Below are 15,645 nucleotides of genomic sequence, written 5' to 3'. Positions count from 1 at the left end.
AGGCATTGCATGGGAAATATGCTCATTTAAAATGCATTCAGTAACACAAGGTCATTAATAGGACACATTTTAACATAGTGATATTATCATTTGAGAACCTTGCGTATGGTAATTAACTCCAGCTGAAGGATTACATGTTCCCCTACAGACCGAGAAACGTCCACAACTCCTGGGCTTATTAAAAGTTTAAAACCCCCAAGAGATTAACTCAAAAGTACACCGTGGTCAAGTTAAGGACAAGCCATTTTCTCTTACAGTGCGCTCAGATTGCCAGCAGCTCAATCAACAGCTCACCAGAAGTCCGTTCTGTCTCCACTGAGCCGATCAACCTGACAAACGTTTGGCAGGAGCGGACCATCAGCAGCCAGGTTTCCCTGCCCACTTTATTTCCTACAGACGTTACGATCATTCTGTGAATAAACATTATGCCTTGAGAGATACACAATGAACGCTCAATGTCTGCCATGAAGGGTTTCCCTCAGCTATTTTTTTTTCTACATATTGAAATAAGTACAGGAATGACCAGTGTTGTACATTACGATGTGATCTATACTGATATTAAAAAAGTGGGCTGGGTTAATCAGGTTCCACTTTTCCTGCTAACAGTGCTAACCTTATTGGCTCAGTAGGTCACCAGATAGATATTTAACCAGCTACAGTTGAAAACTTCACAAATACCACACTAAATGCCACATAATCTTTGTTCTTTAATTGTTAATGTGATGACAGTAACCAGTCAAGCTTAAAATACAGCGTTTTTTTAAATGTGTTTATTTAATTTTCCTAAAAATCCAGCTGGCTGGCATAACTGTGATAAAAATAACAACTCGGCAAACACAAAACCAATCATTTAGATTTTTTTTTTTCATTGTACGTGTGAATTTGGCATTATAAAATATGATGTTATCATCATAGTGGAACACTTTATGAAGTTGCAATTTAGAAGCCACTTTCTGCTGCAAAAAATGTGAGTCAAAAGATGCTTTCGCTAAAATAAAAGTATAGGCACAACAATTTATCAGTAACAATAAATGAAATAGGCGCAGTCCACATGTGCATAGACATTTTTGAAAATAGAGTTTTTCCCTCCTTTGTTCCCAATAAAGCCATCCACACATACTGTTAAGAAGAAAAAATTATGTCTCAATGAAAACGCAAAAACCCAATTAAAGTGTTGTCAAGAGCATGCCAAACCAACAGGCGACAATATAACCCTAACCCTAAACTATGCAAAGAAAAAAAGATGTTGGCAAATCAGAAGCCTGAAAAAAAGCCATTACCGGAAAGCTACCTGAAACAGGCAAATTTGCATTTATGCAACTTCTCCTCTCATGATAACATTCCAAGAAGCATGGTGATGGATGTTCAAAACATTAGCAGCTTTATTTCTACTAGCCATCATTATTTCCAATCAAAGGCGACTTAGGCATGTTATGTGAACGATAATGGAAAGGCAAGCCCTTTATACAGAAGAGCAGCCAGATTGGATTCACAACTTCTGGATGATCAGCTTAACTTTTAAAGGGGTAATGGTAAATGGTAAATGGTAAATGGACTGTACTTGTATTGCACTTTTCTAGTCTAATTGACCACTCAAAGCACTTTCACACTTCACTGTCACATTCACCCATCCACACACACATTCACACACAGGTGGCCAAAGCTACTGTACAAGGTGCCACCTTCTACTCAGTAATCATTCATACGCACTCACACTCCAATGACGTGTTATCAGGAGCAATTTGGGGTTCAGTATCTTGCCCAAGGATACTTTGACATGTTGCCCGGAGGAGCCGGGGATTGAATCGCTGACCTTCTAATTAGAGGACAACCCGCTCTACCTCTGAGCCACAGTCACTCCAGTCACACTTGCGATGCAATATCACCCTTGTAGTGCCTTCTGCATCATACCAGCTCCTTCCAACAAGGGTATACCCATAGCATCATGTTAAAAAAGCAAGCTTTTTTCTAACCACCTCATGAGAGCGTGAAAACTTTTCTGTGATAAATGGAAGTTTTTTCGAAGTTGAAGTGTTTCCATCATGGGTATTTTACATTCGCAATTTCAGTTTGCATAATTTGAGGGTTAATGGAAACCTGTGTAGAGAAAGATCCAGTATTGTGAGAGATCACTGAACCACCATGCTAAAGCTGTGTTTAGACAGACATTAGCACATTAGCAAAGCAGGGTGACCAATGCAGAAGGCTGGAGCAAAAATGGATCCGAAGGCAATAAAGTTGAACCCGGATAATGGTTGAAAATTACCTCCAGCAACGGGCCACCTAAAGGACAGTCTTTGTATTTTTAACACTACTATTTTTAGTTAAAACACTGGCTAATAACATCAGGTCAATTTTATCTCTAAAGCTGAATACCACAAATCATAAATGTGTGCGTCAAGGAGCTAAATAGCCCTCCTTGTTTGGTGTGGTTTGCATTAAAATCACTTCATAGACGTCGTGGTGTCTCACTTCAGCGGCCCCTGCAGATGGAATACTGTCAGATAACTGACTGTTACGTCTGGTGAGTAAATGTGGGGAATACTGACCGGAAAGGCACAGATTGTATAATGTTATAAACGGGGGCCATATTGTGGGATTCCTCAGAGAAGCAGATGTGCTCCAGCTGACTTACTCTGTAATCCCACCTCACTCTCTGATCCAACACAACACACACACACACACACACACACACACACACACACACACTCCAACAGACACACACACATAAAGTGCTCACACAGAGAACATAAACAAGCTTTATCCTTTGATCATTGTGCAGCAGAAAAAAGACATCACTGGCTGCTGAGGTCACTGCCAACTGAAATGTGTGGAAACTCACATTTCGACGTGCAAACAAGCCAGTGGGGACAGAGATGCTCATACGACATCAAAGAGTGAAAAGGAGCATGCTTCAAATAATGTTTGCGATTTAAGTCCGTATTAGCATACGCTGATCACATAACCATACTTTACACACTCAAAGCGATGAAATAAAAGACATAAAGAATTGCTCCTGACCAACCCATCAAGCGTCCAATCCTCACTAATTTGAGATGAGATGGGAGGCGATATTTCAGTGAAAACTAACCTCTAACCACCTGCATTCTCAGCGTGATGGCCATTGGCAAGCACAAAGAGATAAAAGCGCTCCGTGATTTGCAGATTTAGAAGAATATTGATGTAAAGAGGTTGGCACTATTGAAGCTCAAAGTATATTTCGTCATATGGATTTACACACAAACGTTATATTTCATAACCTCAATAGCGGTCAAAATCCTCGATAACTCCTTGATTACTTCATGGCGCTATAGCGGTATGTTACAGTCACCTGGAAAATATTTTGACTTGCTTTAACATGTTTGTCATTATATTGTTCCTGTTTGGTATGTCAAATAGCATTAAATACTTAAATACTACCCATGATTCTTAGTAGCCATTATTACAAAGGTGGTTCCAATGTGAGATGATTCAGAGTTCTTACAGATTCAGATTGGTTTGTCGTCACAACTGGTAACAAACCACCACAAGTTAGCCTATTTAATCACAGGTGCTTAAAACTTATACATGACTTGAAAGATTGTTTACAGCGGTGTACCTTTCACTTTTTATCAATCCTGTTTTAACTTGTGAATTAACCGTTGCTGAAAATGTTCAGCTTGTTCCCCAACACTCACTGTTTGTACTTTCACAACCTGGGGAGACAAATACAACCCAGCGTACTGCTCCTACAACACTATTTGCCTAAAGAAGCCTGTTAATTTTGTAGTTTAATAGTATAATGTAGTTTAAAGTTTTGCTTTTGATTTAAGCAGTAAAAATTAAAGGCTTCTGTTAATATAGTAAACTGCAAACTTGTCTTTAACAGTGAAGGCTGCAGTAACTTCACAAAACATATTTACATGAATTCATTTGTATCATATCTTTAGCCATATGCAGCACAACTGCATCAGTAACAGCTTTCAGTGTTTCTACATCACCTGCACTCATCTATATTAGTTACATTAAGGGTTTAGAGAACAGCATAACTTCCTCCACAGCTGCCAACAGCCCACCATCAAGTTAGAGAATGGGTGAAATCAAAGCAAGGCTGTTGGGCTGGGACACCAGGCCCCCAAATCACTAAATCCGCCTCTGATAACAACGAGAGCAGCAGAGAGCAGCTGAATGAGAGCTCTGTCACTGCGCTGTTGTCCGCAACTAGTTCCAACTGAATTACAAGACTGACTTTTTTGGGAACATATGGTGGTGAAAAGTGCAATTTTCATTTTTAAAAATCGCCCTGAACCACAAATTCGAATTAATTGATAAGATCAATTTATCGGCCAGCCTCTACAATGCATGGTACAATGTACAAGGCACCTTTTGAGTCAGAATAAGACTCACCAGGCGGGGTCATTTTTGGATGCTCCAAGTAACTGTTTCCATATAAAGAACAAAAAAGTCTGAATAGGGTGGGTGGGTCAAACAAGCTCTGGACTTTCACCCAGGACACAGCTGTTTGTGTCATGTGAGAAACCAAAAGTCAGCCATTGTTGTATGCTAGGATGTCTTGCATACAATGCTAGTAATGTATATCACATAACGTGATGTGACGTGAAGTAACATTAGTAACAATCATCCTTATTTTAAGCCAAACCAGGATGTTTTTTTCTAAGCATTGTTGCCTAAGCCTAACCTAAAAAAAATCAAGTAAATCTACACTGGAAGTTTATTTTAAAAATACACTATATGCATGACACCAGCAAAACTGTAAATTTCCAGTGAAAATGGAAGTTTATTTTGAAAAGACACTGCATGTAACAAGCAAAACGCCATCCCTAAGCATCCAGAAGTCTGCTTAGTTCACTTGAGAGTTGAGAGTTGCTATTTGATGAGTTGAGAGTAAGAGTGTTGGGTCACAGCAACACTTTAATAACAGATAAACAGATAAACTTTTACGCAAAACTTTCATGAGCACAGATCTTTCATGAAGAGTTCAATTTCAGTGCATATGTGCCATTAACTAATTGCAAGCTGTCTTGACTAGGCTTAGAAAAGGAAGAACCAAAGCAGTACAGCTTAAGCTAGTAAAACCCATCAGAACTGTCTATTTTTATATAAGCCTGTATTGTTGTTGCTGTATTGTATGGATAGTGACCAGTAGAGCTAGCAGTTAGCTCACTAGCTTGGAGTGCATTTGGGACTACAGGTTAACATGTTCCCTGCTAAGATGTAGTTAGCTCTCCTGCTACGGTTGTTTTCTGACTTTACTTGGGGGGCCATCACAACAGTAGTGCATTGTTTATCTTGTTCTCCAAAGCTCATGTTAAATTCCAGGTACAGGTGAGAAGAATCTGAACTGAAACATGTCACACACACACACATACACACGATGGAAGTCATTCCTCTAGACGAGCAGCTTGGCAGGAGAGCTGACCAAACTGTGAGACACCCGGAGCATCTGAACCCAGCCTAAGCCAGCAGTGCTACGGATGAGGACAACAACATTAGTTCGTCTTTAATGACTCAACGGGATCTGGACTGGACTCATCACACTGATCATGTCCATCTTTACAGCAAAAGCTAGCTGCTGTCTGATAGATGACAGGCCGCAAGTGGGCTGTGTATGTGTGTTAAACAGGGTAGCACTCACACTGAGGCCCTGTGTGGCTTGCTAGGGGTATTTTCAGTGATACCAGCAAAGGTTATTCCCAAAACACAGATCAAAAAGTTCAAATGAGGTGCCTGTGCAATGCCATTCAATTCAGGTTACCCTACAAATTCAATAATAATGGCTTGAGTCATGCTTGCAAAAGACAGTAACCGGAACACGAGTTTATCTTTTATGCCGTTGACTCATCCAAGGTGTAAAATAGCTTTCACAACAAAACACGGATGTGAGGCAAAAGAACAGACTGCCAGCCCTCGATTGGAGGTTGTTTTGGGCCATCGAGGTGAAATGACGCCAAAGTGACGCAAAAGCAGTTACTAACACCAATTTCTAAACTCATTTTAAATTCCATATCAACTCGGTGATAAAGAGTCGGTGGTTGAAAAACAGCCGTTGCCACTCACCGGACGTCATTTTGCTGCGGAGGTTTCTTCTGCCCAACAAGGTTCACCGTTCTTGCTTGGATAGGCTTCTCTTCTCTGAAACACACGGAGTTAGGAAAATGAAGTTAGCGCAAAACTCGACTATTAACTTTCTTTTGGGTTTTGTATTTAGTTGAAGGTCCCTGGTTGTAAAAGTAAGATTTACATGTTTTTTTGTATTATAAAAAAGGTACAGGTGTTCTATAAATAATGCGAAAGTATCAAAAAGCTTAATTCAAAGAGGGATTCACAAAATCCGTATTCAGAACTGTGCCTTTAAACGAACTGTCAAGACTTCCCCAAAGTTGATGTCACAGCTATATTATATTAAGGTAGAAACAGCCGCTACAATGTTGTTACAATTATTCCAGCTGTGATGACGCCAAGAGTATAGATGACGCAAAAAACACCCAATAATTAGAGCAGACTGGGCTTTTCAGGAGGGGTGCTTGAAGAGACAGGCACTAAAACAGGGCGTTTCAGACAGAGGGTGAACACAGATATACTCACGCAGACAGTGTGAGAAAAAGAAAGAGCTTTTTTTAACATTAAAGCATGCAAACATGTTCTAGGAGAAACCAAAAAAAGTATGAACCTGAAAATTAGCATGATATGGGACCTTTAATTTATATTTTTTCAAATTCCCTATTAACAATTATTAACAACTTTCCAACGGAAGTTAGTTAAAGAGTCTAAAGTTTTGTAGAGTAGTTGGAAAGACTGTCATTTGACAAAAACTTTTCTGCCTCTCTTATGTTTCTAAAAATTAAAATAGATGAGCATTAATTTTGTTGTGCTAAGCTTTCCTTGAGTAGCTGCTAGCTTTCAAATCTCAATATTTACCACCTTATCCCCATAAAACCTTGTGTTTTGAAGCTCTAGTTGGTTCTGATTCTGTTCTCACTTAATGAATTGTATTTCTCAGAAGCTCAGTATAACTATCTTGTGTTGCCTGAGTTTGAATGACACTGTACTCACTCGAACCGAAGAAGCAAACACTCCAAATGCAAGTAAACTGCTCATTTAGACTCCCATCACAGTGTCGGAGATACCTTTAGGCGTCGATGACAGGCCTCGGACAACAATGACATGCTTTCAGTATGTCTGCTGACACATTCACGGCATGATTCAAAAACTGTCTCATCCATAAACATGAACAGTGGGCTCTGATCAGTCAGATCACAGAGGAAACTCAAGAGAGAAATCCCCGCCAACACCCACGCTGTCTAAAACAGACATGTCTTTTTATCGTCAATACAGTGGGTACCCCTCTCATTATGACAAGCTTTAGGAATGGTGATATCTCTTTGTTGCTCGTGGATTCTAACCATCCTTTACTGTACTGGCTGATTAAAATATATATCGATTGAGGTAGAAGTGACGTCCTCACATTACAGTTGTAAAGGTTACTTTGTTACTGCCAAGAGAAGCTACTTTTTCACAAGTGATGTCATCTTTAAATTTAGTTTAGGTGTACTGGAGTTTGGTATGTTTGCAATGTGTTCGCAAGTTTTAACTTTTTTGTATACTCTATATTTTTTGTGACAATTTCAAATATATGCTACACATTTTTAGATTTCTGCATGTTTTCTCACACTTCAGGTGTCCATTGACTTCCATTTACTTCCATATGGTAAGAAAATCATCATCTTAGAACTTGCTTGAGTTGTGCAATCACATTGAACATCAAGTCCATGTTCTTGTTGTTACATTACATGCTTGTTCTGTGCTAGCTCATAATGATAATGTTACTGAGGCAAATATAGATACAGACTTCACCGTGAGGGACTATACAATTTCAGCAACTTTCATAAGTTTACTAAAAGAATTTCATATTGTTCAAAAAAGAATGGAAGCCACCGGAAATTGTAGGAAAAAAATGTGTTCAAATTTCCAAAATACTGCAGTATGGTTTACAAAATGATTAGCTGTGATGTCAAATCTATGTGATTTGTAATTAATATGGGCAAACCAATAGGGATTACTGGATTAATATGGATGTCCAATCCGACAGATCAGCACCATTAGTGACCTCAATACACCGATCCACATTAAATACAATTTTTTGGCAATGTTATTAAAAAAGCCCAGTGTTTCCCTCATACATTCATTCACACAACAGTCTGACAGTTCAGTTTTAGCATTCAATCAATCCTTGGCCTTATGTGACCTTACATAAAAATGATTCCAATCAGTTTTACACAAAAAAGACTGCACTGGTATTGGAGTCATACTTAGTATCTGCATACTCCCAATGTTGAGGTGTGAGAGACTATCAGGAGGGAAAAGTTGGACTGCTAGACTAAAACATGCAAAACCACTGGTATGGTCCTCATGGAGACATTCCACTCTTGATGGCAAGACTGCCTTTGAAGGGATAGTTTGGATTTTTTTGCTGTGAGGTTTCATGAGGTTCCTAGTGTATTTACATACAGCACATGGAATCTTGTTGCGTCTTGTTGGTCTTTTACACTTGATCGCGCTGTCTACTTGTGGTCATATCACCCCAAACCAGGTCCAAACAGGCTCATACAAGACAGAGTTCGTCATGTTTCTACCTTCAAATTTAGGACACTGACGTACACTAAATCTGTCAAATGAAAATAAGAAATCAATTTGACTTGTTCAATTACTCCCAGAGGCTAATACTGACATGAAGTAATTGCAAAGCCAGATTGTACGTCCACTGAGTTGCTGGTTTCATCAGTGCAGTGCAGTACAGAGGGCCATCCTGACTGATAAACTGCCAAGTTTGTGCTTGATTGTATCAATTCTTGTGAATTCTTGTGTTTATAATACAGTGAGGGAATGCTACTCCCTGGTAATTGACGCTTTGTTATGTTGCCTTAGGGAGGAGCTTTACTGTACTATGTTTCTGTACTTTAACTCTCCATTTATGTAACTGGGATTTTGGATTTCAAAGAAGATTGTAGCATAGGTCAACTATCATGTACAGAGTATCCATGTTTCTTTCTGCAAACGAGATTCATTTTTACCAATTTACCTCACAATTATTGACAGGACGTCCTTATTTACCCTCAATTTATTTACCATTACATCATTGTTGCTATATACCAACAGGGATGTATGCATACATATAGTGAGATCCTTCGAAAACAAGACGACCGATGGTGAGTATATCTCCTCATACGAGTGGTGTATTCTCTGCTTCTCTGCATTACAACCCACACTACCCTACTGCTAGTACACTCACCATGCATGTATTAGTCAACCAGTGCAGCTTTTCAGTGCAGATCGTAACAACACACACACACACACACGGCTTCGCTATGGCAATCTCCATCCAAACAGTGACGGTGCTGAAGCCAATATAGGTTAAGACATGTATGTGCTGACAGGCTGCCTTATTCGCAGCTGCTATGGTATGATATGAGTGAATCCCACGACTTCTAATACATTACTGAAAATGATGCATAGCCACTTAGAGCCAGAGCTATATATTGGACATTCCCTTCTTTAGATGCAATGAATCGATCTTCCGTTCCAGTGCTGGGCTATCAGTCCGCGCAGAGGGCTTAAAATAGAACAGGGACGTAAAGCTTGAGGAGCGCCTCGCTTAGGTGGTTCGGCCTATCTTTCTATCTGTGCATGCAGCTCCATGCAGAAAACGTGAGAACTTGATGCATTTTCTGGTCCTGGAGGAAAGGGGGTGGATTCATTTCTGCAGCGATCGCAGTTGACAAATAAATCTGGAGGAAGACTTTTCTCCATGCATGTATGGTTTGGAGGAGAGGTGGATGTACACAGTGAATATAAGTGACTCCTTACGCAAAATGACATTACACAGGCACCTTTTCTCCCCGTTATAGGCCTACTGGTTCCATAACAGCCTGTGCGATGTCTGTTGCAAGAGCACTGGCCTACATACAGTGCATACGGCTGGGAAAGGCTCAACCGCACCCCAGAGCTGAGAACAGCAGCTGTTGAGATGGATGCTGCACAGATAAAAGCCAACAGGGAGGATTTTACTTTTACTACTCGCAATGGCAGGCTTCACTGAGCCTTCTGCAATTTCTTAAAATGAAATATTTCAGGTTAAAGTCCAAAATCCTAGCTGCTTGACTCTTGGAGTGGTGTGAATGTCAGATGAGTGCAAATCAGTTCTTATTTTTCATCTGAGTGGAGTGTGATGCTGCTGATGATGATGGGGCATGGTGACACACCCCTTCATCCTCCCACGACCCTCATCTTCCTCCCTCCCCTGCAAAGTTGCACCTGACCCAACATCACACTCACTGAGCCTCTCCCAGGGGCGCTGAGGAGCTGCAAACTGGAGGTGAACCTGGGCTACAACTGGCCGATGCACACAGCTACATGGGCCTGCAACTGTGAGTGAGTTCTGTGTGGAGGGGACCTGCAGGATGCACACACACACGCAAACACACACATAAACACACATGCATGCATGGCTACACTGGAGTGAATCTGAAACATCCATAAGAGAGGACGGTGGTGGTTGGACTTCTTCAGAACGGAAATAGCCCAGGCCCAGTCTCTCTCTCACACACGCTCTCTCACACACACGCGCACACACTTTCTCCTCTCTTACTTTAACATGGCCTCCTCCTTCGCCTCCTCCTCCCGTTGCCGAGCCAGCACAGCCATGATGATCTTCCTCTCTTCCTCCGTCAGATGGCTCAGGTCCGGCTCCGGGATGGCCGGGGCGACGGGTGGGCGCGGGCCGCCCCGAGGGCCCACCGAGGCGAACATCTTCCCCACCACTACCACCACCACCACCTCCTCCTCCCTCCTCTTCCTCCTCCTCCTCCTCCCTCCTCCTCGCCTCGGTCGGGATCACGGATAGAAAACCCGCTGGCGGAGCCCACGGATCACGACATGGCCCACGGACAAAGCGGCGGTTGGAGCGACTGATGCGGAGTTCCCATGGCGGCGGCGGGGGGGCACCCAGGGCGGCGGCGGCGGAGGCAGCGGTGTCGGTGCTAGCTGTGGCGGTAGAAGTAGCAGCGGGGACTGTGGTGGTGGTGGTGGTGGTGGTGGTGGTAGCGCTTCGGTTCCCGGTTTTCAGCCTCTCCTTCTCCCTCTTGCTGCTCCGCTGTCTTCTCCCCCCACCCCCCTCCCACCGCCCGCCCGCCCGCCTCTCCCCTCCACCACCTCCGTTTTACGGGGAGCCCATATCTCCGGCGGTCGGTCGGGATGCTGGCACACGGGGAGGAGGATGTCGCTTCCTTCCTTCAGGCCGGGCACAGAGAGGGGGGGTCCCCTGAAGGCGGCTCGGCTCTCCGCTCGGTCCGGGGGGGCTGGCGGTGTCGGCTGCGGGGCTAGGCGGCCACTTCTTGTTTTGCAGCTCCGCCGCTGCTGCTGCTGCTGCTGCTGATGCTGCTGCTGATGCTGCTGTCAGGGAGACGGAACCGTCAATGGGACCGCAGCCCCTCAAGCGCGTTCACTTCTCTTGCGGCGGGAGCGCGCGGCCCTCATTTGAGAATGGGGGGCTCCACTCACCGTTAAGATGCGCGGTCACGCCAGCCAAGAGCACACTGGGAAATAAAGGGTTCCTCAAGGGTGCATTGTGGGTTTTGTAGGACCATGATAAGTCAGTGACGTTTGAAATTATTTCAAGAGAGGAATCCCTTAATTCTTTATTATTTACTTATTTTTTTACATTATTTTTGTGTTTATTTATTTGTTTGTATGATTGATTTTTATCTATCTATTTATTTCTGTGTTTATTTATGTATTTGTTTGTTTGTTTAGGCCTATTTAGCCTATTTTGATTAAGGCTACCACAGAAAATACTGACTGAATTAATTGATCATAAGAGGTAACATGTCCTTAAAATCAGCCAACATAATGCTTAGGCAATCTGTCACCATTCAAGCGCAATTTCAAGAGTTTACTCCAAATTTGTGGTCATATAATATACGTATCAGTAGGCCTACACTATATCACATAAGGGGTTTTAATGGATTTAGGGATTTAATCCCGTAAAATTGACCAAAATAACATAAAAGAATATCCCTGAATTTTCAAACTAAAAGTCCATATTATTCAGGGGGACAGGCCCGGAGAACTGAATATAATATTCATAACTATGTTTTTATTATAGTATAAACACCTGAAACTAACAATTATTGCATTTTCCTTACCTTAGAATGAGCTGTTTAGATCTGAGAGCGGGTCCACTTCCACAGAGACTGCCATGTTACAGTAGCCCAGAATAAGCTCTATAGAAGGCCAATTGCGCTTTGGCCATCTGGAGAAGTTTCCGTTTGCTGCAATCTGCAAAATCACCACTAGATGCCATTAATCCTACATACTATTCCTTTAAAAGTCCATGACTGCAAGTTTCAAATGCATAATTTTAAAGAAATAAACACTCTTACAAAAAACCAACATCAAATCTATCACTTAATGTATATCTTATAGCCTACTATTTCAATTAAGGTGCAGCTTCAGGGGATCACTTGAACATTGGGGTTTATCAGTGATTACATTGCAGTCATAGATCATTATGCATTTACATTTTTTAAATGTTTTCTATTTTGGATTTATGTTTTTTTCCCCAGCATTAAATATGCTCAAACCAATGCAGATAGTCATTTAAATAGGCACACATACATTTATGTGTCTTCTTCTTCTAATTGGTCCCTTCAACTCCCAATAAAATATATTATTAATATTAATGATATGCAATTATATTGTTATTTATGGGAAAATGTATTGATTTATATGATTAAAAAATAGTAAGGGATTTAGTTTAGTGTGGTATGGTCATAGGAAACCTTCAGAAATCACATTGGAATCAAGGTCTGGTTTGGTAACTAAATTGGGCCCCGAGAAATAGAATAAACAAAGACAAAAACATTGCATGGAGTTTTATACTGTAATCGTTCTTTCAGTTTGTTAAGCAGAAGATCAACATTGCACTCAACAAAGAAAATACCAAGTAGAAAAGTATAAAGCAAGGCTAAGACTAGGAAAGACTATAAAGCAATAAGCCAACAGAAATGAATGAGAAAGATTCAAAAGCAGACCAGCATAAACAAATGTATAATATAATTATATAATTAGTAATACACAAGACATAAATCCAAGTCTATAGTACCATTTTCTAGTATTGTATGAAACCCTTCACAGTAAGAGTGTTTGCACCCTCCTCCTCCTCCTCCTCTTCTCTCCCACCAATCATTGCGTGTTATAATGACGCGCATCCCCCTTTTTTCTCCTTCCTCCCCCCTACCCCTCTCTCTCCCCCCCCCCACTTCTTCCTTCTGTCCTTCCTCCTTATCCATCCTTCCAGCAGTTCCCAGCTCCCACCACAAACACACACACACACACACACACACACACACACACACACGACTTCCTCATGCTGAAAAACAATCTGAATGGAGCCTGAGGTTTACCACACAGCCGTGCACATGTATGGCTATAGGGTGACATTTACAGTATGTCAGCGTACAACATTGTAATTATGGGCTGTGTTGAGCGCAGAGGGGTTCCCCAACATTACTATTCACACACACGACTATATGCCAGAGCTACGAAGTGTAATTCACAAACTGTGTAAGACAATTAATTTTGTCGCATTATTCTAAATTTAGAAACCATGTACTCTATTGCACTATTTTTAGACACAGGTCCAGATTTGGGGAAAAAATGTACATCTGAACAACCTACAATTGAACGTAGAGTAGACCATGGCTTGGTTGACCTTACAGACCCTACACACTGTGCTGTAAAACAGTTGAGTCCATGTCGGCAGTACCACTTTAACTACAGTTAACACTTTAATCACCACTTTATATTCACTTGTTAAACACTTTAATCTTTGCTTTCTATTAACATGTTTAACACTTTAATCACTGCTTCATATTCACATGTTTAACACTTAAATCATTGCTTCATATTCAGCTGTTTAACACTTAAATCATTGCTTTATATTCAGCTGTTTAACACTTTTAATCACTGCTTATTTAATTAATGCTTTATATTTACTTGTTTAACACTTGAATTACTACTTCATTTTCACCAATTTAACACTAAAATCACTATTTTTCATTCGCCTGTTTAACACTGAAGTCACTGTTTCATGCTTCCCTGTTGTACATTTCATCACTGCCTCACATTCACCTGTTTAACACTTAAATCACTGCTTCACATTCACCTGTTTAACACTTAAGTCACTGCTTCATGCTTCCCTGTTTAATGCTTTCTTCAGTGCTTCATTTTAACATGTTTAACACTTAGGTCACTGTTTCATGCTTCCCTGTTGAAAGCTTTAATTACTGCTTCACATTCAGCTGTTTAACACTTAAATCACTGCTTCACATTTAGCTGTTTAACACTTAAATCACTGCTTCACATTTAGCTGTTTAACACTTAAATCACTGCTTCACATTCAGCTGTTTAACACTTAAAATCACTGCTTCACATTCAGCTGTAACACTTAAATCACTTTGTCATATTCACCTGTTTAACTCTTAAATCACTGCTTCATGCTTCCCTGTTTAACTCTGTAATTACTGCTTAATATTCACTCGTTTAACACTTTAATCATCTGTTAAACACTTTAATCCCTGTTTCATATTCACGTATTATGAAGCAGTGATTATTAGATGTAAAATCAGGTCCTAAATCTGTTTTTGGTTTTCAGCACCATGGTCAGCTCCCTAAACAGCAGCACCCCTTTATGTAGCAAAAGAAGAATTGAGAGGAGCAGTAGCTGAAAGTCTGGTGCCAGAAGCATGTTGGAACAGTTGCATCAAGAGAATAGACAACAAAACCGTTTAACCGTATAACTCGCCAAAAGCAACGAACTCCCTGGCCAATACTGCAACGACACATACTTGCTTGACTTGTTGAGCAGCATCAAGGGCGGTTCCCTTTTGGAGCAGCAATGTTCCAAGAGAAAGACGAATACTTTTCACAGACATCAATTCTTTCGTTTCAATAAGTACATTTCAGATATCTTACTTTTCAATAAAACAACCTTCTCACACAACAAAGATAATGGAAATGTTCACAGCATTGCTAACATAAATGATAGACTGACAAAACTCATGACCTGTTCACTGGCAGCACAGAGTATCATGACATGTATACCAGGTCAATATGTTCAGTTGCAAAATTGCATATAGTGAAGTGTTCATAGCTGATAAATGGGGTGATTGCACAGTATCCTATAACTACTTTAGGCCTGCGTTTCAAAACCTGTAGTAACACCATAAAGGATATGTGGCATGTTTTAGTGATTCTGCCTCCAGTGGAATAGTTTGATGACAGAATCACAATCACAACTAGAAAACAGAATTATTGCCAAGTAGGTTTTCACTTACAAAGACATTTGCATACATTAAACATACAATAAACATATTGAGAGGAAAAAATAAGGCAAAGTACCACAACACTAAAGAACTTAGTACAGAATAGAAAACTGACAGTAAAAAATGCAAATATATATTTTTAAAAGTACTTTAACAAATCTATACAGTGCTGTCCCAGAATAGGCTATACTGTACATATTAAGCAGGGGATGTGCATAAGTTCTTAGTAGAGCACTTAGTGAAACCAAATATTCCCAGAATTTTC

The 15,645-nt window shown here is 40.8% G+C and overlaps 1 protein-coding gene across 3 annotated transcripts in view; it reads right to left on the bottom strand.

Moving 5' to 3' along the window:
- Positions 1-10,831, bottom strand: part of LOC121954216 (regulating synaptic membrane exocytosis protein 1-like) — a 105,851-nt gene extending 95,020 nt beyond the window's left edge. For all 3 annotated transcript variants that reach the window (XM_042501559.1, XM_042501560.1, XM_042501561.1), the window contains exons 1-2: positions 10,646-10,831; positions 6,058-6,132 (exon numbers count right to left, since the gene is read on the bottom strand). In XM_042501559.1, coding sequence (XP_042357493.1) covers positions 6,058-6,132; positions 10,646-10,806 — 236 coding nt within the window. In that variant the 5' untranslated portion in view covers positions 10,807-10,831. The remainder of the gene's footprint in view (positions 1-6,057; positions 6,133-10,645) is intronic.
- Positions 10,832-15,645: the final 4,814 nt, after the last annotated feature.

Source organism: Plectropomus leopardus, chromosome 15, assembly GCF_008729295.1.
Source record: "Plectropomus leopardus isolate mb chromosome 15, YSFRI_Pleo_2.0, whole genome shotgun sequence".
Classification (NCBI taxonomy): domain Eukaryota; kingdom Metazoa; phylum Chordata; class Actinopteri; order Perciformes; family Serranidae; genus Plectropomus; species Plectropomus leopardus.
Note: the sequence above shows the minus strand (reverse complement) of the source record. Positions and strands in the feature narration are given on the sequence as shown.